The sequence below is a fragment of the Cervus elaphus genome, chromosome 21 (genome assembly GCF_910594005.1).
Source record: "Cervus elaphus chromosome 21, mCerEla1.1, whole genome shotgun sequence".
In the NCBI taxonomy this organism is placed as follows: Eukaryota; Metazoa; Chordata; class Mammalia; order Artiodactyla; family Cervidae; genus Cervus; species Cervus elaphus.
This window is the reverse complement of record NC_057835.1, coordinates 30,584,390-30,611,949: the sequence shown is the minus strand read 5'-3', so window position 1 is coordinate 30,611,949 and position 27,560 is coordinate 30,584,390. Positions and strand designations below refer to the sequence as shown.

At 40.5% G+C, this 27,560-nt stretch overlaps 1 protein-coding gene across 5 annotated transcripts in view; it reads left to right on the top strand.

The window, feature by feature from the left end:
- The window catches only part of ASPH (aspartate beta-hydroxylase), a 175,469-nt gene that overhangs the window by 127,869 nt on the left and 20,040 nt on the right, over positions 1-27,560 (top strand). For 4 of the 5 annotated variants that reach the window (XM_043879851.1, XM_043879852.1, XM_043879853.1 and 1 more), the window contains 6 exons: positions 2,507-2,657; positions 4,170-4,306; positions 6,720-6,818; positions 9,496-9,585; positions 14,274-14,411; positions 27,120-27,255. In XM_043879851.1, coding sequence (XP_043735786.1) covers positions 2,507-2,657; positions 4,170-4,306; positions 6,720-6,818; positions 9,496-9,585; positions 14,274-14,411; positions 27,120-27,255 — 751 coding nt within the window. The remainder of the gene's footprint in view (positions 1-2,506; positions 2,658-4,169; positions 4,307-6,719; positions 6,819-9,495; positions 9,586-14,273; positions 14,412-27,119; positions 27,256-27,560) is intronic. The other variant, XM_043879855.1, reaches the window with a different exon arrangement.

Here is a 27,560-nt window from a genome sequence, read left to right as displayed (position 1 = left end):
TCAATCATTTCAGTCATGTCTGACTTTTTTTTGACCCTGTGGGCTGTAGCCCACCAGGCTCCTCTGTCCATGGGATTTCCCAGGCAAGAATACTGGAGTGGGTTGCCATTTCCTCCTTCAGGGAATCTTCCTGACCCAGGGAACAAACATAAACTCCTGCATTGGTAGGTGGATTCATTACCACTGAGCCACCTGGGAAGTCCCAAATTCTCCCTGTTTTCTCCTTAAAAGCTTATTAAACTTGTATTAATTCAGTGTTTATAAATTAAATTTGTGAAAATTTAATGCAAAGAAGTTCCTTTTATCCGTGATGCAGTACAGACTAACAACTATATCATATCTATAAACTGACTGGGTCAGCAATCCTCCAAAATTGCTAAATTGAATTGTTATGAAGCAAGAGAGAATGTGTTTGTTACCTAAAGATGGTGCCTGTTTAAATAAATGATGTGCTTTGCTACTAGTTCCGGCGGTTGTTTGATTAAGGAAAGCCGGTTAACTCGAGAGAATAATGGGTCAAGTGCTAATCATGGCAAAAGCGTTTCATGCTTTAGATTTTTCTTTATATGTGATAGTAATTGCAAGTACCAAATGCAGTACTTTTGCACATGACACTCACTGTGTCTATATATACATAAATATATTTATATGTACAAATATATCCTTATTTAACAGTAGGAATTTGAGATTTATGCCTCAGCAATATATTTTATCTATAAACTATTACACTACAATGTGTTGTCAATATTAACATTAATGTGAAATTTAAGCATGGTAAATTAAATTTTTAAGTTTAAATACATAGGAATTAGTTGTTTGTTTGTTTCTTTGATGTGGACCATTTTTAAAGTCTTCATGAACTTGTTACAATATTACTTCCATTTTATGTTTTGGTTTTTTGGTCGTGAGGCATGTGGGATCTTAGTTCCCTGACCAGGGATCAAACCCACACCTCCTGTGTTGGAAGGCGAAGTCTTAACCACTGGACTGTGAGGGAAGTCCCATAGGAGTTTTACAAACGAAAGTTCAAGAGAAGACGGATTTTGTAAGGAGGAATACCTGATGACTTTTCATTCTTTGTTAGCAGATTAAACAATTACTTTGGAATGTCCCAACCAATTTTATAAATTCAGCGACATTAAATTACATGGAACCTACAGTGTCTATCATTTCCAGAGTAAAATTGATAATGTCTTATTTTTTGGATCACTGTGAAAATCAATTTTGACCAAGTTCCTTGAACATCTGACACAAAATTATGAGCTCGTTTCACTTTATTATCTTCTACAAACCATTAGGGCCTCTCAGGCAGAAAATGCCATGTCTCCTAGGAGGTTGGATTGGGCAGTTAGATTGAATCAACAAAACGCTTTGTGATATTAATGTCCTGTAGCAAATGTTCAGTTTCAGGGCAAATCCTTCATCTCCAGATGTTAAAGTGATCAAAATCAATCAATGTTGATACTCAAAGCAAAGCCTATCAGTTTATTTAAGAGACTTTAAAGAACTGCATCACATTTTAATTCTGACATTAAAATTCCAATGCTGAAAGTTCTAAAATGTTGATACTTCATTAAAATGAAGGACCCTGAAGGATGGAGGAGGGAAAGGAACAAGGCGTGTAGTTGTATCATCTTTCTCTTGTTTCAGATTGAGGTTAGTGAAGACATTTATTCCTCTCTAGATAGAGAACAATGTCTTGATATGCCTTTGTCCTTGAACTAACCTTGAAGAGACCCTCTAGTTCCAGGATCTGTTTGGTAACTTGAAGAGGCTACCAAATGAAGAAGGTGAAGATGCTCTCAGGAGGGCTCTCTCAGCTCTAGGACTCTGGCATTCTGTGACGTCATTTAGGAAGGATCATGTTTTTGAGGTGTTAACTCACTGTAGCCAAACTCACAAGAAACTGATGCCTAAACAGAAAAGCCAGTGTGTGAATATGCAGAAGCTTACGCAGGCAGGATGACTAGTATGAGTCACTGACATTGGACTTTCTTTCCTGGTAGATAAGTTTGTTCTAAAGGTCATTTGCAGATATGAACAGATCATTCTATATTTTGAAGCTTTTTTTTTTTCTGTCAAGCCAAGGTGAATTGCCCTTTTCTAAAAGGTTAATCTGCTTTGTTTGTTTGTATCTGTCTAGACAGAGTATAGTTATTGAATGAATGAATGAGCACAGGAATAAACTAGTGGAAGAACAGGAACTGTGCACTGGAATTCTGACTATTAATGTTGATATATAGCAGGGTACACGTTCCATCAGCCAAACATATATTCATCCTGCTTTTATGATAGTCTTTCTCATGTGTAGCTTAGTAGCTAACTTTTCTTCATATTATTAAAATAATATGTTATGTTGCCTTCCTTTATTTTTTTATCCTTGATGAAGAGAAAATTTTAATTTGTCTTGAATTACTTTTAAAGCAGGTCCCAACATCAACTTTTCATAAATATTTTGGGCAACCACACCTGCAGCTTGTCCTGGGACGTTTCTCCCTTCCTCTAGTGTGAAGACGATTTGGCTGAGAAGAGAAGGAGCAATGAGATCCTGCGCAGGGCCATCGAGACCTACCGGGAGGCGGCCAGCCTGCCCGACGCCCCCACAGACCTGGTGAAGCTGAGCCTGAAGCGGAGGTCAGACAGACAGCAGTTTCTAGGTGAGAGAGAAGAAGAATCATTTCAGTAGCAAGCAGTGTGCTTTTATCTGAAAAAGTCTGAAGGCTGGTGTACTCTTAGAAGAGTCTAGTTACATGGAAGGAAACCTGAGTTTTCTACCTAATTTCAGGCAATTTCTCTGATTGGGTCAGCCCGAAAGAGGAACTTTCATAATTATAAAGATGCAGACAGTATTTTTGCTGCTTACCTGCTCCCTACACATTTTAAAGATGAGGCAAATGGAATTCTGTGTGGTTGGATAAATTGCCTAAGGAATCATAGCTAATAAATGAATAGCTAAGTGTTAGTCACTTCAATCATGTATGACTCTTTGCGACCCAATGGACTGTAGCCCGTCAGGCTCCTCTGTCCATGGGATTTCCCAGGCGAGAATTCTAGAGTGGGTTGCCATTTCCTTCTCCAGGGGATCTTTCCAACCCAGGGATCAAACCCATCTCTCCTACATTGCAGGCAGATTCTTTACCTTCTGAGCCACCAGGGAAGCCCAGTAAATGAATAGGTCTGGAATCAAAGACTTCTTGTTATGCCAAATTCCTCTTTTCTCTCTGAACTGTAACCATCTGGTCTGTGGTAGCTGAAATCATCAGTGGAATAGTTTTATAGATATAAGAAATGGCAGGAGTTGTAAGCACTCTGTCCAACTGAGGTGAAGAGTGGTGACAGCTGACCCCTCTAAATCTTAAACATCCACTGGACAGCCCTTAAAATGAGCTGAAGCTGGGTTTTCATGGTTCGTGTAGGCATAGCATCCTATTGTCCACCAGAGGGTCCCCTAATACCGGATGATGTCTCCTTGGCTCCAGGACTAGGTCATTACTGAGAGACAAAGACAAGCAGAGTCCCTCAGTGCCTCTTCATGTCTCATCCAGGGTGCTAGACCCTGAAATCTATTAGACTTCTTATTTGTCTATTCTGTATTCATAATTTTAAAGTTAGTTATAATGTCAAAAATACCCCAGTAAAACATTTTTTAAATTAGGAATGGATAACTAAAACTTTCACAAGAGACAATTTGACATAAAGGGTAAATGTTGATGAATTTAGAAAATAAGAATGTCTTTAACATATTTGTAGTCAGTATTATATTCAGTATCTACTTACGGGAGTTGTCTGTGTGTGTGAGTGTTCAGTCGTGTCTGACTCTTTTTGTGAAGCCCTCTGTCCATGGGATTTTCCAGGCAAGGATACTGGAGTGGGTTGCCATTTCCTTCTCCAGGGGGTCTTCTCGACCCAGAGATTGAACTGGCATCCCTTGTGTCCCCTGCATTCTTTACCACTAGCGCCACCTGGAAAACCCACTTATGGGAGTTACTGATGCCCTTAGAGCTGCAGGATAAAATCCTAAGAGGGACTTAGCTATCAGTATATAGAGTCAGAGTAGCTGGTTTTCAGGCTCTGTTGAATAGTCTCTTATGATTTGTAGTGCCAAGACAAGGGTGGACAAAAGCTATTTTTATTTCTATTGTTTTCTTTTTTCCTTTCCACCAAATCAGGTCACATGAGAGGATCCTTGCTTACTCTTCAGAAATTAGTTCAACTATTTCCTGATGATACTTCCTTAAAGAATGACCTTGGAGTTGGATACCTCTTGATAGGAGACAATGACAGTGCCAAGAAGGTCTATGAAGAGGTAAGTAGGCAGCAATTTGCTATTAACAATTAGTCAAAGTCTTTTGAACATGGAGTTCTAATGTTATTTCAAAACTGCCTTTAATACGCCTGATAATTCACTCTCTTTATTTTAAGTTAAGTCAAATCCAAGTCTTATTATAGTTAACATATCCTAAATTTTGTTTCGTCACCCTTTTTCTGCTTCATCAGAAGATTTTAAATATTAGCTAACATTTGGTACATCAAAGCCTTCAACCTATAACTGTGATACTTTTTAAACTCATATATATATTTCAGACCGCAAATAACCTTTCTAAAGTGTGCTTTATGACAGGAAGAGAAACTCAAAAACTCAAGAACTTAAAAACACATTATCTTGTACTTTTTTCAGTTAAACTCCAAACTGGAGAGAAACTACAGAATACAAGACTTTTGGGTATATGGCATAAATTACTCTCCTTTCAAAGGCATTGGCTGTCTGATCCTTGGGTTTTTGTTTGTTTGTTTGTTTGTTTTTTTGGTTGTGTAGAGTGGCACGTGGGATTTTAGTTCCTGGATCAGATATTGAACCCTTGCTGCCTGCAATGGAAGCGCAGATTCTTAACCTGCAAGGAGGTCCCAGCAAAGACTGACTTTAAGGTGGTTGCAGAGACCTTGCTCACATCCTTGGCTTCTGGAGACTTTGCTGCACTTACCCCTTGTTAGTAACACCATCAATTACCTGAGCCACACTTGGTCCAGCATCTTCCTGCCCCTTGCCTCCCTTCACTCCTCGTGCTTATTCACTCACTTAGCACTTATTTATTGAAACCAGGCACTGGCTTATTATTGAAACAGGCACTGGCTCAGGAACTGGTGGTTAAGGAAACAACACAGAGAATGCCATCATGGAGTCAGTCTGGTACCAAGTAACTAATCTCTGTTACTTTTAACACCCTCAGTATCTTTCAAATCCTCTTATTTAACTCAGGCCCCATTGTCTCTAGTGTAAAATAGGGTAGATTCACCCCACCCAGCCTTGTTTTTTTACGCTCTTCATCAACACAAAATGCCAATCCGACCCTCATCCTTGGCTTCAGCTCCTCAGTGGTTCCCACTGCCCATAGCAGGAGTCTTCAGACGTGTTTGATTGTATCCTCTTTCAGTAAAAATTGTTCAAGCAAAAACCTGTGAATTGTATGTTTATGTATACATGTACTAACCTATAGTGGACATTCTAGAAGGTCCACATTCTAAAATAGGTTTTAAGATGAAATATTTCAGATCCTTTCAAAATTTCATTTAACTGTCAATAATATTTTCACTCTCACTGAAAAATTGATATTTTAATAATGTCCATGTGAAACATTATTTATAAGGATATTTTTAGTCCTGGTAGTGTGTCCTGTCGAATTTGTGCAGAACTAGAAGTGTCAGCCAGTTTGTTGTTGCCTATGCTTTATGTGTGTGTGTGTGTGTGTGTGTGTGTGTGTACGCGCGTGTATGTGTGTGTAAACAGAGAGAGAATCTCGGTAACATTTTTAGTATTAATCTCAATTTGACTTTTTTAGAAATCTTATAAAGCCATTTGTCATTTTCTGAGAGTTTGCTAATTAAAACAGGATAATACAGCTTGCGCATCCATTATGCACTGCATGTAAACTGCAGTAAGCGCAGTAGGTGATCATAAAGAATCAAGCTGGGAGGGCAGCCCTGTGGGTCCCTCTGAGTCCTGGTCACCCACCCCTACCCCTGTCATAGTAGCAGGTATGTGAGTGGGATGTGGACTTCATGGACTCATCCATGAAGATGAGAGGAGAGTCCTGGAGCAGCTGTATGCAAAAGTGAAAGTGTTAGTCACTCAGTCGTGTCTGACTCTTTTTGTGATCCCCATGGGTGGTAGCCCAATAGGCTCCTCTGTCCATGTAATTCTCCAGGCAAGATTACTAGAGTGGGTTGTTGTGCCTTCCTCCAGGGGATCTTCCCAACCCAGGGATCGTACCCAGGTCTTCTCCGTTGCAAGCAGATTCTTTACCATCTGACCCACCAAAGAAGCCCATAAAACATATATGTAAAGAAATATATGATAACCATTCAGAGTTGACTTTAAATAGAGCTAATTTAAAGCAGTCTTTCCCTGAAAAATACTGAAGTCATAAAATTGATAGAGATTTTGCTGATTTGCATTGTTAGAGCAATGCTTTAATGGTCATTGCCTTTTCATTCATTTCTTCATTCTTGGAGAACATTTTGCGTTGAACATTTTGAGTTGAGGGGAAATGGGGCCATTTAAGTCTAATGTATTGCACTGAGAAAAAACACTATTGCACTTTAACCTATAGCATCATAATCCAGTCCAAGCACAGCAAAGTTAATTAAACCATTTGTAGAATTCACAGTCCATCACAATAGCTGTTTTTTGTTGTTTTTTTTTTTTTTTTTTTTGAGTTTAGGTTCTGAGCGTGACACCTAATGACGGTTTTGCTAAAGTGCATTATGGCTTTATCCTGAAGGCACAGAACAAGATTGCTGAGAGCATCCCCTATCTAAAGGTAACTCCCTCCCTTCCTCTCTTTCCCTCTTCTGATCCCTTTGAGTCATTTGGACACCCTTGATTATGTATTGTAGATTGACTGGCATGCACTACTGACCCTTTTCAACACCAAAATACATACCTTCAGACGATGACGTTCACAGGCAGTGTGGACCTTCAGCTTAATCGAAGGTGTCAGAGATAGAAGTGTTATGAGCAGAGATTATTTGGAAAAGATTTTGAAGAAATTCCTAAAACTGCACTTGTTATTAGTTGATAAAATATTTTAAAATATGGGCAATGCATTAACACAGTATCAACCAGAGACATATGAATACATCTTTTATTACCCAAACATTATTGACCGGAGACGTTTCAATTTTCACTAGCATAGCAAATTGCCAGCCACAGGCATTAGTTATGGCAAAAATCCCCCAGCAATAATGAATTAACTGTTCCTTTGCAATTTAATTATACATTGAAACTACTTTGAACAGGTTTCATGGAAACCTACACAAAATGAGGTAACAAATGCAGACTGAGTAAATCCAATCCCCAAAAGCCTGATAGCTTAAAAGATTCAGAATAAAATGTGTTGTCATTTTTTGTTCACATAAAAACGGAATCCTCGTCAGTTCACCAGGATCACATGTGGTCTGGCTCAGGGCTGACTAGCAGAACTTTCTGCCATAAAGGAAATGATCTTTATTTGTTTTTTATTTGTAATTTAAATAGTAACACCAGCTGAAAAAGTGAAAGTGAAGGTGTTAGTCGCTCAGTTGCATCCAACTCTTTGCCACCGCATGGACTGTAGTCCGCCAGGCTCTTCTGTCCTGGAGACCAGGCAAGAATACTGGAGTGAGTAGCCATTCGCTTCTCCAGGGGATCTTCCTGACACAGGGGTCAAACCTGGGTCTCCCACATTGCAGGCAGATTCTTTACCATCTGAACCACCAGGGAAGCCTGTAACACTAGCTAGTAGCTACCATATCAGCCAGGTAGCTGATTATATACCTATGAACTTAAAGTAGCACTTTTATGATCCACTTTTGTGATCTATTTCCTTCATAGGACTTTGGTCAGAGATCCCAAGTAGTGACCCACTGATTACAAGTAGCTTGCATGTTCTATTTGGCCGGTATAATTCTCTTAAAAACAATTTTAATTGCTTGCCTTAGTTGAAAATCTGGAGGATTTTATATAATCAAGCAAATTTCTGATTTCTCTGGAAAGGTCCCATGTGACCCACATCTCAGCCCAGGAGCTGAGCAGTGGTGCCCCTTGAGTGGGCATACACCCCACCCCCCAGCCTGTCTTGACTGTCACGGGACCTCAGCAACCTGCCAATTCCCTACCATGATCCTGTGGGCGCATAGTCTTCTCTGATATAAAATATTCCTCTTAAATTTCCTTTGCCATCATAAGGACCTAACAATACCCTCCTGGCACAGAGATGAGGAAGTAGAGGGCAGGGCTGGTTAGTTAACGAACGAGGATGTTTACCTGAGCATCCGTCAGTCAAAAACCCGGATCACAGCTCTCCCCTCCTGAGTGAGGCTTCTGGTCTGTGCTGCCATTTTCCACCCTTATGTGCATAAAATTTCACCCGAGTGAAAGATAATGGGCTTCTTATGCAGAAGCCTCAAAGATGCAGACTTTTACACATTGAAATATGTTTTATCTTTGAGCTTCTTTTACTTTTCTAAATTCATTCTCTTGCTTTAATATTTCTCTCTTTTTTGTTTTTACATAAATTTAAATTTCAGTTCTTTTGTGGACAGTGGGGATAGAAATCAGCTGAGTGTTTTAGGATGGGAGTTGTTTAATAAAATTATGTTTTCAAAGATTCCAACTGGCTTTAATCCTATCATGTGCTCTGTAAATGATTTCATTGAAAAGTGAGGACACGTTTGTTTTGAGTGGAAAAAAAGATTACTTGCAGTTGGGTCTCTATCATTTCAAACATCTATAAGCAACTAAACATTTTCGTTCAGGGGGAAAAAGCCTCTAGATGACATATGATCAGATCTGGAGAGCAAAATAAATGTGATAGAAACTTGGCCAGAGAAATTCTTTGGGAAATTGAAATACAATTGTTCCCACAGAGACACTTCACAAAGCATCATATTAATTTAATGGGCTATTCCACTGTTAATTGTTGATGAATGCATTGTTACATTGAACTTTATCACCTCCTTTTGGTTTTGCATTGTAAATATTGACCAGTAACCTAATTGCCAAATTGATGCCTTTAAACTGTGTTGCTGGAGAAGACTCCTGAAAGTGTCTTGGACAGCAAGAAGGTCAAACCAGTCAATTTTAAGGGAGATCAACCTTGATGCTGAAGCTGAAGCTCCAATACTTTGACCACCTGATGCAAACAGACGACTCATTGGAAAAAGTCCCTGATGCTGGGAAAGAATGAGAGAAGAAGGGTGTGTCAGAGGATGAGATGGCTGGATGGCATCACCGATGCAAAGGACATGAACTTGGGCAAACTCTGGGAGATGATGAGGGACAGGGAGGCCTGAGATGCTGCAGTCCATGGGGTTGCAAAGAGTCAGACACGACTGGGAGACTGAACAACAACAATATTGAGATGATTTTCTGGTTCTTAGAAAAGATTTAGTAAGTCAATGGATTAGTAAGTCTGGTATCTAATCCTGTCACAAGTACTAACACTGTCCTTTCTACAGGAAGGAATAGAATCTGGGGATCCTGGTACTGATGATGGGAGATTTTATTTTCACCTGGGGGATGCCATGCAGAGAGTTGGAAACAAAGAGGTAATGGTGCATTCATGAGCTTTTTGTTCTCTTTAATAGAAGATAAGGCGGGGGGGGGCGGGGGGGGGGGGGGCAATGACTTCTATGAGACAGTTACAACTGAAAAAAAATGTTTTGAGCATAAACTTTTTGGTTTATGCTTTTTGCAACAGCCTAACAATTCCTACTATAAAGAAATTTTGGGATTTGACTTTTATAATTTCTTTCAATAAGGTTTCTGAATATTACAAGAGTAGCCCCTAAATTAGTGTGCGTATGTGTGCATGTATATGTGTGCCTGTTTGTACGTCTGTGTGTGTATCTACAGAGACAGATATTGCCTTGAAAAAATATTTTTAAATTTATGAAATGAAGAGATGTCCTTGCAATTGTTTAAATATCTTTTAAGATATTTTTATAGTTTGCCTGTGCTGTGCTTGGTCACTCAACCGTGTCCTACTCTATGACCTCATGGACTGCCAGGCTCCTTTGTCCATGGGAATCTCCAGGCAAGAATACTGGAGTGAGTTGCCATTTCCTTCTCCAGGGGATCTTCCTAACCTGGGGATTGAACCCAGGTCTCCCACATTGCAAGAGAAATTTTTACCATCTGATCCACCAGGGAAAAATACTGGAGTGAGTAGCCTGTCCCTTCTCCAGGGTATCTTCCCAACCCAGGAATCAAACTGGGGTCTCCTGCATTGCAGGATGATTCTTTACCAGCTGACCTACCAGGGAAGCCTAGATTTATGTTATTTTGGAATTTTAAAAGTAGTTATTTTTAGAATGAAGTCTTTATCCAACTGATTCTTTTTTTTTTTTTTTTTTTTATCCAACTGATTCTTAAGCAGACTGAACCTGGTTAATTGTGTAATTACTTTCTGAAATATTTAATACCAAGTTTAAGATGAACATCTATAGCTGTAATAATGACCAGTACTGACACAAAAAATGTAGCACCTAAAACAAATCACACGTTTTCTTTTATATTACTCCTTTTTTCTGAGTTCAGTGTCAGCTTCTTTAGTGTAACATTTGGTCATTAATGATGGCATCATACTATGTAAATCCCCAAACTCTCACCATCCACTGTGGTTCACACAACATTGCTAGGCTGTCCTGCACCATGCCATGGCCCTACGCTGGGCTCTCATTAGAGCCAGGGACCCTGGATTTTTGTAACCATGCATTTCATATATATATATATATATATCAATAATAAGGTGACATCTGAGGGTAACATAACTTCTGGTTTCTAAAACTAATAAGAACTCAGTACTATTTGGACAATTGAGGCTTCGTTGGAGCAAAGGGTTTTGTAACTGGGTAATTGCCAGCTAAAGAAATGACGCAATTTGGGGTAACAGAAATTTGGATGACTGACACTGTTTTCTTTATCCATTTCTGTATATCTATACCTTTTCCCTCTGACCTACCTGTCAATCAACTGGAATAAAATGGGAAATGAAAGAAGAGAAAGAAGGGAGAAGAAATTGCTGATTAGCAGTCACTTTTGTGTTCCTTCATTCTCTTAAGATGTAAATTCCTGGCACCTCCTTTGAATGAGAAGGATAAGAAAGACTTTGTAACAGTATCTAACACTGGATAAATGTTCATATCTGATTACTATAAATGTAATCGTCACTAATGAATTTACCTTTGAACATCGCATGGTCCAGGGCAAAGACAGATAAAACAGATAAGTCTGTGATTTAGTCTCACATCTTAGATGAAAACAGCCTTCACTTCAAGGGCAAACAATTCACTACTACACATTGTTAAGAGCTTGCGATTTGAACCTATGGGATTGTGTTTTCAGCTTAATTATCGTTAAAATGCAAGGAATAGCACAGTTCTTGAATTTAAAAAGCCCACAGAGAAACAAATAGCATATGCAAATGAGGTGAAAGTGTTCCTTGCTCAGTTGTGTCTGACTCTTTTTGACCCCATAGACTGTAGCCCACCAGGTTCCTCTGTCCAGGGAATTCTCCAAGCAAGAATACTGGAATGGGGTGCCATTTCCTCCTCCAGGGGATCTTTCCAACTCAGGGATCAACCCTGAGTCTCTTGCATTGGCAGGTGGATTCTTTACCACTGAGCTACCAGGGAATCCTCATTAACGCATATATACATATGGAATCTAGAAAATGGTACTGATGAACCTATTTGCAAGACAGGAATAGAGACACAGACATAGAGAGTTGACTTGTGAGTACAGCGGGGGAAAGGAGAAGGTGGGATGAACTGAAAGAGTACCACTGACATAGATGCACCACCATGTATGAAATAGATGGCTAGTGGGAAGTAGCAGTTTAACAAGGGGAGCCCAGCTCGGTGCTCCGTGATGACCTAGAGGGGTGGAATGGGGTGGGCGCTGGGAGGCAGGCTCAAGAAGAAGGGGATGTCTGTATACTTGCAGCTGATTCACGTTGTTGTAGAGCAGAATCCAACACAACATTGTAAAGCAACTGTACTCCAATTAAAAATTAAAAAGTTAAAAATCTGGCTAAATTCACTATGTCCCCTATATAATTGGAGATAATTTTTTTTTAAATTCCTTGTATATCATTTCATAGTTTTGTTTCTCTAAGAGTTAAATGGTGGGGGGTGAGGGAGAGGACTTCCTTGGCAGTCCCGTGGTTAAGACTCTGCACTTCCACTTCAGGGGGCATGGGTTCAATCCCTGGTGGGGGAACTAAGATCCTTGGAGCTGAGCAGCTAAAAAAAAAATTAAATGGCAAGGGCCCTGTTTGATGCACTAGTACCAACTTTGAGTGTCAGAAAAGCTCTTACAGGTACTTGAACATGCCCTGTAAATACAATGTCTTGCCCAGGCACCCAGCATGCTGAGTGTTTAGTGCAGGACTGAAATCTAAGACTTCTAACTCCACTAATTTCCTTCTCACTATTCTAACACTATGTCCTTAATGTGAATTGCTGATGATTAAAAAAATTAGTAAGAATTTCCAAAAATCATCTGTTGTAATTAATATGGTTGTTCACTTTAACACTGAAAAATTAACTAAATTTAAATTGGACAAAAATGACTGAAATAGTCAATTTAATTTCAAAGGTAAAATGCTATATTTTTAAAATCAGGCTACTGTGAGCCATGTTTAAAGAAATTATGGTTACCACTTACATGTCTTTCAAGGAAAACATATAAGAGTGATTAGTACATATATTCTTAATTTGAGATATTATTGAGAAAGATAATTACATAAGAAGATCACTTGTGATAGTTTCTTTTTAAATCAGAGAGACAGAGAGAGAGTGGAATAAGTTGCCAGATGCCCTGGGTGATTGTTCATCATGTTTAGTCTTTTTAAATCTCAGTTTGAGCATTTGTAAAATGGAACTATTTGGAGTTATAGAAAAGAACGAATGAAAGTACTTGTGCAAAAGCTAGTAGTGAGCTGAAAAGTGTTCCTGAAAATAGGGATGGTTCTGCTAGCACACTCGATTTTTCTAATGAACGAAATTTTGGCCTATGAATTTTTAAAGACTTTTTTAAGAGTTATTATTTCTTATATCTACAGTAAGATGGAGTTTGATGAAAATATTCTTGTATTCTTAATCTGCTTGATAGTAACTGCCTGTTTTCATTGATCAAGATGTGTATTTGAAATCACTCTTCAAAAGCAATCATTAGATCAGAATTCAGATCATAAAGGGGGGACCATCAAGCACAATCCTAGAATTGTCTTCCAGTCTAAAGACGATGGGATGTGCTGGGTGCAGGGCTGTGTGGGGAGGGCCACCAAGAGAGCATATGGTTCAGGCATCATTTGAAGGGGACGTATGGAGCAGCAGACTGCAGCCAGCTGTCCCCAGAAACACTAGTTAGTCTTCTTGGAGGCAAGTTGTATCGTGTTACAGCCTACAGCCGCAAATGTTATCCCTTATGGCAGGGATAAAAAATACTTGGAACAAAATTTCCATTCTTTAAAAAACCTAATGAGGACTATCATTCTATTTATGGCTAACTCAGAATATTATTTTCTTTTGTCTGTTTCTTTAATGGAGGGTTTATACTCCATTACCTTGGGGCAGTCTTTTTCTTCATGTGGACAAGGAAAACTGTTAATGTGAAAAGAACGTGCTGTCCGGGACTTGCCTGGCAGTCCAGCAGTTAGGACACCACACTTCCACTGCAGGGGACACACAGGTTCAATCCCTGGTCTGGGAACTAAGATCCTGCATGCCACCAGATGTGGTGGCGGGGGGAAATCGCTGTCCTTTTTAGCATCCCAAATCAGTAAAGGAAGGTATCTGTAAAAAAAAAAAAAAAAAAAATGGTGAAAATATACTCCTTTCTTTTCAAAGGAAACATAGAATTTAAGAAATGAAAACTAAAATATAAACATAGTCTCCTTTTGTGTCTTCAATGATTTATCCACTGAACAAAGTCCTAGACTCTGCAGAACACTCTGAGGAGACCAGACTGTGTGCAGTGTGAGTCCTGTGTTCAGAGAGCTTACAGCCTAGGAATGAAAATAAAATGCACACATTTATTTAAAATAATAGGTCCTAATCAAAAACCCAGTCAAAGAACAGTATTTTTGCCAGTGTTTAACAGATTGGGGCACCTGACTAGCAAGCTCTTTGTTTATTGTCACAAAGTCGTACCTTGTTTTTAGTGACTTTAGTTGTAAGGTTATTTACAGTAAGACTGCCTCGTCTGGAGCTCAACCTTTCTGATTTTCCAGGCATACAGGTGGTACGAGCTGGGGCACCAGCGGGGCCACTTTGCCTCCGTGTGGCAGCGCTCACTATACAACGTGCAGGGGCTGAAGGCCCAGCCGTGGTGGACCGCCAAGGAGACAGGCTACACCGAGCTGGTGAGGGTGAGTGCTGGCTTTGCCAAGTCCTTGTCTGTTTCCTCCTCAAAATGCAGAGATGGGGTCTCAAGCAAAGCAATGTCCGGGTGGAGATAGATTTTCTTTCCAGGGGCATATGCAGAAAACAGTGCAAAGCAAATCTTTTCATCCCACCGGACAAGAGTTCAGGTTAGATGGTGAAGAGAGAAATTTGTTGAAGAACCGTTTTCAGGATTTTCAATTTAGGACCCCTTTACACTCTTGAAACTTACCGAGCACCCCAAAGAGTTTTGTGTTGGGTGGCTCACAGAACTTGGGATATTTACTTGTGCTTGAAAGTTTATTATAAAGGATATTATCAAGGAAACAGATGAACAGCAGATGAAGAGATACACGAGGGGAGGTGTGGAAGGGGAAGGATCCAAGTGCAGGAACTTCTGTCCTCATGGAACTGGGGTACGCCCCCTCCTGGCCTGTGGACAGGCACACCCGCCCGCAAGTGCATCAGATCTTGTGGTTCACCAGTGTTTATGGAGCTTAATCTGCAGCACCCATGTCCCTCCCAGTGATGGGTGGAGCTGAAAGTTCCAACCTAGTCACCTCATCTTTCTGGTGACCAGCCCCTTCCTGCGGCCATCTGGTACCCCACACTAAGTCACCTCGTTAGCATCAATTCAAGTGTGCTCTGTTGAGAGTCTATGAATGACAGAGTGAGAGAGTGTTAGTCTCTCAGTCATGTCCAACTCTTTGCAGTTCCGTGGACTGAAGCTTACCAGCCTCCTCTGTCCATGGAATGCTCTAGGCAAAAATACTGGAGCGGGTTGTCATTTCCTTCTCTAGGGGATCTTCCCAACCCAGGGATCAAACCCAGGTCTCCTCATTGCAGGCAGATTCTTTACCATCTGAGCCACCAGGGCATGAAAAGTTCACTCCACTTATTCAGGAAATTTCATGGATTTTGGAAGGTTTTGCCAAGAACTGGAAATGAAGACTTTTATCTAGTTATTATCTGAAGCCACCCCCTGAGTTTTGACCACAGACAGATCCCTTCTAACAAAAGGGTCCTAACATTTAACAGACACGGCAATTCACTAGACCACATTATCACTAATAATAAAGAGTCCAGCCCATTATCACATCATGTGAAAGTACCTCCCAGGGTGAGACCACGAAGGTTGGCTGACCCCATGAGGATCTTGCAGGTTCCAAATGTAAGAGTGATCTGAGCAACAAATGGCTTCACCCTTTCAGACATCTGATGGGTCTCAGATGTCACTGAGCTAATATCTTGCCCCCATGCTCTTGCTGATGGGAATGCAAAGGGGTGCAGCCATTTTGACAGTGGTTGGCAGTTCCTCAAAACATTAAGCACAGAGTTACAGCCTAGCAATTCTACTCCTAGGTGTATACCCAAGAGAAATGCAAATATATATTCATAATGGAAATATGCACCTAAGTGTTCAGAGGAGGATTATTTAGAGTATAAAAAAGTAGAAATAACCCAAAGGTCCATCTAAATGATGAATGAAAGAATAAACAAAGTATGATATTTTACTCAATGGCAATACAAAAGGAAGACGTACCAAGATTTGTGGTACAACATAAATGAACTGCATATGACATGATGCTACCTATTTGAATTGTGTGTGTGTGTGTGTGTGTATGAGTCACTCAGTCATGTCTGACTGTTTGCAACCCCACAGATTGTAGCTCACCAGGCTCCTCTGTCCATGGGATTTTTCAGGCAAGAATACTGGAGTGGATTGCCATTTCCTTCTCCAGGGGATCTTCCCAACCCAGGGATCGAACCCATGTCTCCTGTGTCTCCTGCATTACAGGCAGATTTGTTACCTGCTGAGCCATCAGGGAAGTCCCCATATGAACTGTCCAGACACACAAATCAATAGAGAGAGGAAGTAGATTGGTGATAGCCAGGAAGAGGCCCTGAGGGTGAGCGATTGCTCATGCGTAAGGAGTTATGGAAATGTTCTAAAATTAGACCATGTTTATGGCTCATGACTCTGAGAATATACTAAAACCCACTGGGTTGTAAAAAGTTAATTGAGCGAATTTTGTGGTATGTGAGTTATGCCTCAATAAACATGTTAAGAAATGGGAAGCTGTGATATATACATTGTAGTTCAAAAAAATAAACAGGTTTCTGGGGGTTGATGAATACCTAACTTAATTAACCTACATTAAGGTGATACAGTGAGGTTAGAGCATCCGCTCCACAGGCATACTGCCTGGTTTTGTTAGTTTTGTTTCCTACTGAAATATATTTATAATATTATGTTAGCTTTGAGTATGCAATATAGTGATTCAATATTTTTACAGTTTGTACTCCATTAAGTTATTACAGGATAACGGCTATAATTCCTTATGCTATATAGTATATCCTTGTTGTCTATTTTATACATAGTGGTTTGTATCTCTTGATGCCATATCCCCATCTTGCCCCTCTTCCTCCCCTCTCCAGAGTGGTGACCATTCGTTTGTTTTCTGCATCTGTGAGTCTGTTTCTGTTTTGTTATATTCATTTCTTTTTTTTTTTATGTTCCACACATAGGTGATAACATAGAGTATTTATCTTTCTCTGTCTGATTTATTTCACTATGCATAATACTTTCTAGGTCCATCCATGTTGCTTTATTCTTTTCTGTGGCTAATATTCCATTTTTACATGTGATGGAATATTATATATATCTACTCCTCTGTGGATGGCAATACAGTGAAGCAGTTTAGAGCGTCTCCTCCATAGCCACACTTCCTGGTTTTGAATTTTTGATCTCATTCCCTACTAGCTATGTGACAGTGAACAACACTTCTTCATGCTTCACTTTCATTGTGCAAAATGCCTGTGGAAATAGTGCTTGTTCCATGGCTGTTTATTTAACAAGTAGGAAGTGCTCCATAAACATTAGTTATTGTGATGATTTATAATTTTAATTTATGTATTCACTTGTTTTCATAGGGAAATATTTTCTAGTTTCTAAGAAATATCAGAGAGCCAATTTTGAAATTTTATATACTATTGAAATAACAACATAACAGCTATCCTGTATGAAATCTTATCTGTAATCCATGTGCTGAGCACTTTTGTATGTAATATTTCTAACCTTTACTCTTCAAGATGGGTATTATTGTACCCACTTGAGTAAATAAGGACTAGAGAAATTAAGAAATTTTCCCAAGGTCTTATATTTAATAAGTCAGGGCTAGGGGACTTCCTTGGAGGCCCAGTGGCTAAGACTCTATGCTCCCAATGCAGGGGGCATGACTTTGATCCCTGGGCAGGGAAATAGATCCCACATGCTGCAACTAAGAGCTTGCATGTCACACGGTGCAGCCAAAAAAATAAGTCAGAGCTGGGATTGGAACTAAGATCTCCTTATCCTCACGTCCCTGACACTGTACCCTCCAAGTTACGGAGGTCTGCTCTTGTGTCTCATGTTCTTCTTCTGTTAGCCAATTAAGTGTTTATTTCAAAACTCCATTTCTCTGGGCTTGATTTCAGCCCTGCCTGTTTCAAGCTCCGCTTCACTAAGAGGAAAAGAAAAGCCATTCCTGGGCATTAATCCCAGTTCCGCAGCGGCATAGAATCTCAGTCAGCCTGTGCGTTGTGATTGTAAAGTTAGCTTGACTTTGCAAACTACCTTTATTTGCAGAAATGTTAATATTGTACATGTCACGACTTTAAAAAAAAGAAGTAGTTTCAAGTGACCATTTGCCAGTGATGACTGTGACAAGGCAGAACTTTCTATGTGAGGGAACCCGGGGCCAAGACTACTTAGTTGACAAACACTTGCTCATCGAGATTTTCTTCCATTTTCAAATCACAGACTTGACTATTATGGATCATGAATCATCACCCAGGCATTCATACTGTAAGGTGGAAACCTTTTAGATGGGATAGCTGCCGTGTTTAGCCAAGATCCTTTTAGAATAATTACCCGGATTCTCACTCTTAGGTAAAGATTAACTGCCATGCATTGCACATTTTCATTTAAATTAGTCTCATTGTATGTTCCAGTGAGCTGTAGAGTGCAATTTTGTTGAAGGCACAGGACAATGTTCAGCAAAATGTGTGTTTTTCCGTTGTGTTGAATTGTCATTGTTCGCCTTATTGTGTAGCTGGCAATTTGGCAATTCTGTGCACCAGGGGTGTTAAGATGCTGTGTAAGCTCTGTGAAAAACATTGAGAGAAAAACAGCCCTGTAGAGTTTTTTCTTTTAGGTATATGTTAATTAAAACTGAGTAATTTTTTGCCCAAATAACAACTTTGAAAACCTTAAGTGGCTTGGAAGTATTTAACATAGAAATTGAAACAAAAATGGATTAATGTGTTTCTAGATTATAAATAGAAAAGGGAAAAGAAATCTCTTCCAGTAAGACAATAGCCACCCTACTTAAGAATTTTGCTCTTTTTTTTTTAAGATTAACTTTTTGATCCGATTTATTTAGATGTAAACATACATGCATTGAAATCACTATCATAACATGGAGAAAGCAATGAGAGCCAATAGCAACTGAAAACCATAGTTCAAAATACCCTTTTCTATTTTATTCCTTGATACCTAACTGTGCATTCATCACTGGAAAAAGGGGAAATTCTTGCATCCTTTTTCTGAGATTTTCAGAGCATCTGCTCTGATGTAAATATATAGCATCATAGATAAGTTTTCCTTCTTCATACTGTAGTTTTCTTATAGTTGGAGAAGTGCCCAGTAAAATCTGCCAGTGGTGTGACACTGTCTAAGAATGATTGATTAAAATGATACTCTTCCTGGCATTCCCTCAGACTATGGTTTTTATTAATTAAGAAGTCCATTGTGTATGAATAATGTCACCTGAACAAAATTAAAAACTTATACCGGAGTACATTAGTGGTTCAACATTTGTACCTGTGTGATTCAATATTTGAAATATTTTCACTGAACTGCTTTTAAAATAAATTGGATTGAGACAGAAGCAAAAGTGTCAGATTTACAGTGAAATTAAGCTGTAAAGTAAGAGGATTATCAATTTTATAGGAAAGTAAGTATCATAGTAGAAAGAAGTTCTGAAAGCAGTTCCTAAAGATTAATATAATAGTTTAATCCTGTTTTTCTAAATCAGACTTTACACTTTTGAATTCCAAAGATATTTTCACTGAAAATGACAACAAAATGACTGTGAGAATGCAAAGAATTTACAGAATTTGATGGCTATGTGGTTTAAAAGGAAACTTCAGAAGTAGATTAGCTTTGCTCTCTGCTCTGACTCCTTGGAAAAGTTATTTCACCCACCTGAGACTCAGTTTCTTTCTCTCCAAACGTGAAATAATTGCCTCAGTTCCTCCTCTCCTACAAGGCGCAAAAGCAAAACACAACAAAACCCCACCATCAAGGATGTTTCCATGTGGGTTTAAACGTGAGCCCTTACTGAGAGCCGACACTCGGCTAAGGTTATAGAAGGGCATGTGATGCCAGTTACAGCAACATACCAAAAAGATGACATATTTGAAATTCTTTAAGGGACCTTTCTGGCGGTCCAGTGGTTAAGTCTTCACCCTCCAGATGCAGCGGGTGCAGGTTCGATCCCTGGTCAGGGAGCAAAGATCCCACATGCCTCAGGGAAAAAAAAAAACAACACATACAACAGAAGCAATATTGTAACAAATTCAAGAAAGACTTCAAAAATGATCCACATTTTAAAAAAATCTTTAAAAGAAATGCTTTGACTTATTTCAAACTAAAAGGTCATTTTCTTTTTCAAAGCAAAATTGATGAGTTTTCAGTATTTTTGTTTTTTGTGTGCATGCATGCTAAGTTGCTTCAGTTGTGTCCGACTCTTTGCGATCCCATGAACTGTAGCCCGCCAGGCTCCTCTGTCCATGGGATTCTCCAGGCAAGAATACTGGAGTGGGTTGCCATGTCCTCCTCCAGGGGATCTTCCCGACCCAGGGATCACACTCACGTCTCCTACACAGCAGGTGGATTCTTTACCACTCAGCCGCTGGGGAAGCCCCTGCAGTTTTTTACAAATGCCTAAAAATTGGCTTTGTCTCTTTGTCTCCTCCCAGTACAGTGTTTGACTTACACTCCAGGGCACTCCATTGCAAGCCACATCTGGAGGTTAGTACAACATTTACAGTTTTGATCAAGTAGGTCATGATCCATATCTTAACATACATACATACATACTGATTGATGTGTTAAAGATACATGTGCATGTACACACGATAGATCATGTGCTTATCTGTTTATCAATGGTTTGTTTTATATATAAACAGAACGTCTCTCTGTCTGATTTGCAGCCCCTTGAGATTAAGGACTTCGGAGTTTTTACTCCCTTAGGACACAGCCTGGTGCACTGTTCCTTGTGAGCAGAGCAGAGATAGGATGACAGAACGTTATTTCCCCTTTTACCTTCTCCTGACTGAGGGCGTTGGCTGGTGTCCCTGCCAGTCTGGACTAGAGCAGAGGACTCTTTTGAGTCCTTGAAGCCCTCGGGCTGGCCGCCTCTCCTGGCAACCTGTACTACCTTTTCTCCTTGCTTCTAGGAGAAGAAACTCTTTTCCTCTCACTCTTTAGAGAGAGTGAAGTTCAGTCCTCCAAGACTCTTCTCTTGCCCTGTGCCTGATACTTTATGTCATCCTTTTCCTTCGGTAAAGAGAATGAGAGACTGAATATACAGAGGGGCGATGGCCAAGCCATTTATACAAATGGAATCAACCCACCATCTGCAGCAAACTGCCAGCGAACCAACCCCTTTCCTATAAGAAATAACCCAGGAGGCCAGCCTACTGCAAACCAGACTGGCAGCAAGCCAGATAATTATCTCCAGTGACAATCCTGGAAGCTGAACAGTAACTTCTGTGATCATTCTGCCCAAATATCCAGGACTTGATTAATAACTGGCAGCTCTCCTATTTTGTGTCCCCATTTCCAACTTAGCACCAACCAGACAAAGTCAAATATGCATCCCTAACCAATCCCTAGTGGCTCAGACAGTAAAGAATCTACCTGCAGTGCAGGAGACCCAGGTTCGATCCCTGGGTTGGGAAGATCCCCTGGAGAAGGAAATGGTACCCACTCCAGTATTCTTGCCTGGAAAAATCCATGGGCAGAGGAGCTGTGGGGTTGCAAAGAGTCGGACACAACTGAGTGACTAACACACATAACCAGTCATTAGGGCTTCCCTGGTGGCTCAGTGGTTAGGAATCCACCTGCCAAGATTCCCTGAAGAAGGAAATGGCAACCCACTCGAGTGTTCTTGCCTGAGAAATTCTGTGGACAGAGGAGCCTGGTGAGCAAAGAATCAGACACAACTTAGAGACTGAACAACCACCAATCACTGGAACACTCAGCTTCTGTTAAGCCTGCCTACAGCTTCCCCAGGCCAACAGCCTCCGATCAGGGCTTCCCTGCCTGAAACCTGCCCTTTTTCACTAGAAAGCTTTCCCATGTCTCTGCCCAGACACAGGTGATGGTGGCAGACTCCCTTTCTCCAGCAAGCTCTGAATAAACAGACTTTGCTTTTCTCATTTGATTGGTGTTCATTTATTTCCCAATAGAAAATGTCAGATGTTTCCCTTTATTTTTATTTTTGAACTTGAAAAACTGGAGATCTGATTAAAATGCATTAGGAACCAGCACAAGATTGCTTCGTCAATGCTACTAATTTCCCCAGAGATTTTATTAAAATCAGTTTGCTGTGAGAGCATCGCATTTCCTATGGTGTTTGCTTGGATTTCATAACTTCAGCTCAGCACTCAGGGGGCGCCCCTCTACCCTGCTATATTCTCTCAAAGCCAGAGGACACTGCTACCTATGTCCTTTCATCACGGTGTAAAGTATAGGCATGTTTTAGCCAAGATTTAAGTAAACTGACTTTACCTCTAAAAAATCAGATCTGGAATTCCTAAAATAGTTAACTAACAAACATGTCTTAGACAATTAGGATTAAAAGGGTATACATTTTACTAATGAACTACTGTTATCAATTCATTCTAACTCTGATTTAATGTGGAAACTTGGCCTGGAATAGTCTTGGATCACTTGCCTTCTCTCAGTTTGGAGTCAGGACCTTTCAAGGCACAAACAGCTCTGGGATTTCTGCCAGTGTCTGTGTTTGCCCATAGTTACTTACCTAACCTTGCTTAGGCTTATCTTGTATTATGTTTTGTCCACATGTTAAACGTGTATCTCTTTCTGATTTTTTCCATGACTGTGTTTTGTTTTGCTGCCATAGATTTACTGGCATACGGATCCCCTCCCATCTGCTGTCGGCTTTCTCAGCTGGGTCTAGTTTTAACCTGAATCTGCATTAATGTTACACGTTGACTGTGTCCCCTCAAAACTTGTATATTGAATTCCTATTCCCACGAATATGACCGTACTAGGAAATAGGACCTTTAAGGAGATAAAGTTAAAATGAGGCCATTAGGGTGAGCTCTAGTCTGATATGACTAGCATCTTTATTAGAAAAGGAAATTTGGAAATACAGGAATGTCTGAGGACACAGAAGAAAGACCACATAAGAACACAGAAAGTAGCCCTCCACAAGCTGGGGAGAGGATTCAAAAGAAACCAAACTGTTGTTGTTCAGTCGCTAAGTTGTAGCCGAGTCTTTGTGACCCCATGGACTGCAGCAGGCCAGGCTTCCCTGTCCTCCACTATTTCCTGGAGCTTGCTCAAATTCATGTCCATTGAGTCAGTGATGCCATCCAATCATCTCATCCTCTGTCACCCCCTTCTTCTCCTACCCTCAATCTTTTCCAGAATCAGGGTCTTTTCCAACGAGTCAGCTTTTCACATCAGGTGGCCAAAGTATTTGAGCTTCAGTTTCAGCATCAGTCCTTCCAATAAATATTCAAAGCTTATTTCCTTTTAAGATTGACTGGTTTGAGCTCTTTGCTGTCCAAAAGCTTACCTAGAAATTATTCACTGGCTAGAATCCTGTACATAGTCAAGCCTTCGATCAAGTGTAAGAACAACTTCAGATAAATAAAAAAGAGGATGACGAATACCATATGATATCACTTATCTGTGGAATCTAAAAAAATGACACCAAATATATCTATGAAACAGAAACAGACACAGACATAGAGAACAAATTTGTGGTTGTCCATGGGGAGGGAGTTTAGGGGAGGGGAAGATTGCATTTTGGGGATTAGCAGATGAAAACTATTATATATAGGATGGACAAGCAACAAGGTCCTACTGTATAACACAGACAACTATATTCAATATCTTGTGATAACCCATATTGGAAAAGAATATATATATAATGTATAACTGAATCACTTTGCTATACAGAAGAAATTAATGCAACATTGTAAATCAACTGTACTTCAATGAAAATTTAAAAAAAAAAAACCAGATATTTTTAGAAATTCAGTTTTATCTGCAGTGTGTGTCCTTTCTCAGGAACACAGATAATCCTTTATTCAGATTAGAATTGAGTAATTAGGGAGCCTCATACTGGGCAGAGGTCAAGAGAAGTTCCCTGATGACAGTGGTCCAGCAAGCCCAGACACCACCCAGTTCAGAGCAGAGCAAAGCAGATGGCTGCTATAGGTTATCTTCAGAGAAAGAGCTTATATGATATTTTTGGCAAAAGGTAGCATAGTATCAAGAGATTCTACAGCACACTTTCAGGGCTATAAAGAAGAAGCAGTGTTAAGGGCGTTAGAAAATCAAGCCAAAGAAAAGGAGGCAGAATTTATATATGCTGCATGTGAAGCAAAGTATATTTGTTACAACTCAATAAAACTCAAATGGGAGTTTACTCAAATGTGTGAAAGGTTTGTGAAATGAACTGAATTGCTAGATGGAGAAGAAGAAAAAGAAGACATCAAATTTGTTCCCTTCCCTGGTAGAAAATGAGTGATAAAATCTAGAATTAATAAATCAAAAGATAGCAATATAAATATATCACTTAGATGGAAGCAGGTGAAGATGAGGAAAAATATTTAAAGCAGTTAGCTGGGGACGGGACTCAAGACTGGGGAAAACTTGAGTAAGAGACTGCTGCTTTCATTATAAAACTCGTAGTAATATTTCACTTTTTAAAAATGTGTATTTCTTAATAGAATGAACATAGCAAGTGAAATAGTGAAGAATTAGTTTGGCTCTCGCTTGCACCTCTGAAGGCTTTCTGCAAAAAAATCAGTGTTAGGAGAAGCCTTTAAAAATAAGACTTCATCTAATTTGATGTTGAAGAAAAAAGTATGCCATCTAAGTGGAGTGAGCAGAATAACTGCAAAAAGAGGAAACCGTCATGCACTGGAAGGAGGGGGAGGATTACGGCGCGCTGGCTGCACAGGGTGGGATTAATGAGGCTTGAAACTGGGAAGTCCATTTATAGATGAGTGGCGTGCCCAATATAGCTGAGGTTTAACTGAAAGGCAAGTGCTGATGACGGGTTTATGGGGCCACGAAGCATTGTGACAACAAACAGAGCTCTGTTTGCTAAAGTCTGTGTAGTCAGAGGAAAAAATGTGAATCAGAAGCTGCTGTCTTCTGGGCAACCAACCCAAATACCAACCCTATGAATCTCTCTTTTCAGTTTTACAAAATGAATGAATGTAGGGTCAAGGAAGTAATATTTCAGATGAGAATGTAGGCATGGCCTGCTCTGTGCAAGCCTTCAGGTTCCTGTTGGAATTTCCTAAAAAATGGAGTTATTTGCCAAGTCAGAAGACTAATGATACTATTACAGAAAAGACACATTTCTCCTTCTTTTCTCCTCCTCCTTCTCCTTTTCCTTCTCCTTCTTCCCTCCCTTACCTCACTCCCCACCTCTTCCTTTGTTCTATGTCTCTCTATGTCGCTCATGCATGCACACAAGAAAAAATTTTATTTGGCCTTTAATTCCTGTAACCATTAAATTTTTACAGTGTGGTACCTTGGTTTGTGCTTGAAAATGCCATTCCCAGGACCCATTCCAGATTCCCTCCCCCCATGCCCAAAAAAGAGACTCTCTTTCTGGTGTCTTTCCAAAACTGAAAAACATAACCCAATAAGTACAGTCATTAAGCATGCTTGCTTAATCGCTCAGTTGGGTCCAACTCTGCAACCCCATGGACTGTAGCCCTCCAGGCTTCTCCGTCCATGGGATTCTCCAGGCAAGAATACTGGAGTGGCTTGGCATTTCCTTCTCCAGGGGATCTTCCTGAACCAGGGATTGAACGTGTCTCCTGTGTCTCCTGCCTTGGCAGGCAAATTCTTTACCACTGAACCACCTTCAAGCACAATAATTACTTTGCTAGAAAAAGTGGCTCTGTGGAACATGTAGGGGGTCGTGATGGTTCTGTTCTCTGTGTTTTTCATCAAGTCACCGTGTAGAACTGTGTAATCTCTGGTTAGCCCCGTTTTCCCCAGCTGTTAGAGTGTGTGTTCCCGTTGAGATGTGCCCAATACTCAGTCCGTGGGTACCTTGTTCCACCAGGACCTTGCCCAGTGTGTGTCCTCAACATCACAGTGGGGACCCGTGGCCGCCCTGCTGCCCCAGAGGGGAGCAGGGGCCCCAGCCCTCTGCGGTCTGACCCCCTCCTTCCACAGATGCCCCAGAGGTGATGGTGGGGGGACTACCGTGCCAGTGTCTGGCACTAGACTGTGAGTGCCTAGACTCAGTCACTGCCCAAGTGCCCTGTCATCCTCAAGACAGCGGTCTCCACAACACAGATCCTTCCAGTTTTCAGATTCTACCTCCAAGTACTGAGCTCTGGAGAGAACATGCTGAGTGGCTGTTTCATGATAAATAAATACAGGAAAAAAGTCAACATCCGTGCAGCATTTGCTTAGCAGATTGAGGAGTCAATGGTGCTGCTACTGGAGAATTTCCCATTGGGGACCAACTGGGAGACCATGCACCCCTTTGTTCCTTTCAGCCTTGAATCTGTCATCCAGCACCTCTGTGCAAACAAGAAAAAAAAAAAATTTAAGTCACTACTGCTCATGGAAAAGTCTCTCAGCCTAGGGGAACCCTAGGGAGAGGAGGTAGGAGGGGGTGGAATAACACTTCACATGTAAAAGACAGCCTGCTCTTAAGGAAAATTTAAAAATTTGTATTTAGTGATGTAATCACTTTAACATTTTCCCTAGGGCTTCATGCCCTGTTTTAGGAACAAAAGATCAGCTCTTTCCAAAGATACCCCTAAAATCAGCTTTCAAAAGAAGTGAAAGAAGATTCTAAAATACCAGGAGGGCAGAGAGGAAGAGCCTGACGTACGAGGCACCCACCAATGGCCTCATTTGAAAAGTAATTCCATGTGTTAGAGCAGCAATTCTCCCATCAGTGTGGCAGTTTAACAAGAATCGAACAGATTCATCTCATGGCTTGAACAAGTTACAGTAGCTGCAGGGAGTGTTGGCGATTTAGGTGCATTCAGGATGAGGTGAATGTCTTGGATGGGCTTCCCAGGTGATGCTAGTGGTAAAGAACCTGCCTGCCAATGCAGGTAGACTTAAGAGACATGGGTTCAATCCCTGGATTGGGAAGATTCCCCTGGAGGAGGGCATGGCGACCCACTCCAGTATTCTTGCCTGGAGAATCCCACGGACAGAGGAGCCTGGTGCGCTACCATCCATGGAGTCACAAAGAGTCGGACACAACTTAGTGACTCAACAACACCAAATTTAGACGAGAGGAAAAGTTTCATTACTTGTTAATCAGACAAACAAAACGCTGAATGTCACTCTAAGGTGTATTACCAGGCATATTTTCAGTCCAGAATCTTCTCTCCAGTCCTTAGAAAGAAACTGGAAATTAATCCGAGATGAAGGCCTTGCAGCGATGGATAAAACCCACGGCCTCTTCCTGCCTGAAGATGAGAACCTGAGGGAGAAGGGTGACTGGAGTCAGTTTACGCTGTGGCAGCAAGGTGAGCGCCTGACTTCCTGATCTTTCTGTGACCTGATGGGGAAGGGGGGCCCTTCTGGGAGTGCTTCACGGAGCCTGGGAAACCCAGATGCTCAAAATATGATCATTGCTTCTGAAAATGTATGAACCCTCATTTATGTGTGTGTGTGTGTGTGCAAATTCATAGTTTTATATATGCATAAGTTGTATTTGGATATATAATGTGTTTGGGTTTTCCTGGTCTTTCCTGTTACAAAGAGGAGTCCTACTGTATAGATGTAACTGAAAAGCCCACCATGGCTGCCTTGGAAAGGAGCTTCCCTGGGC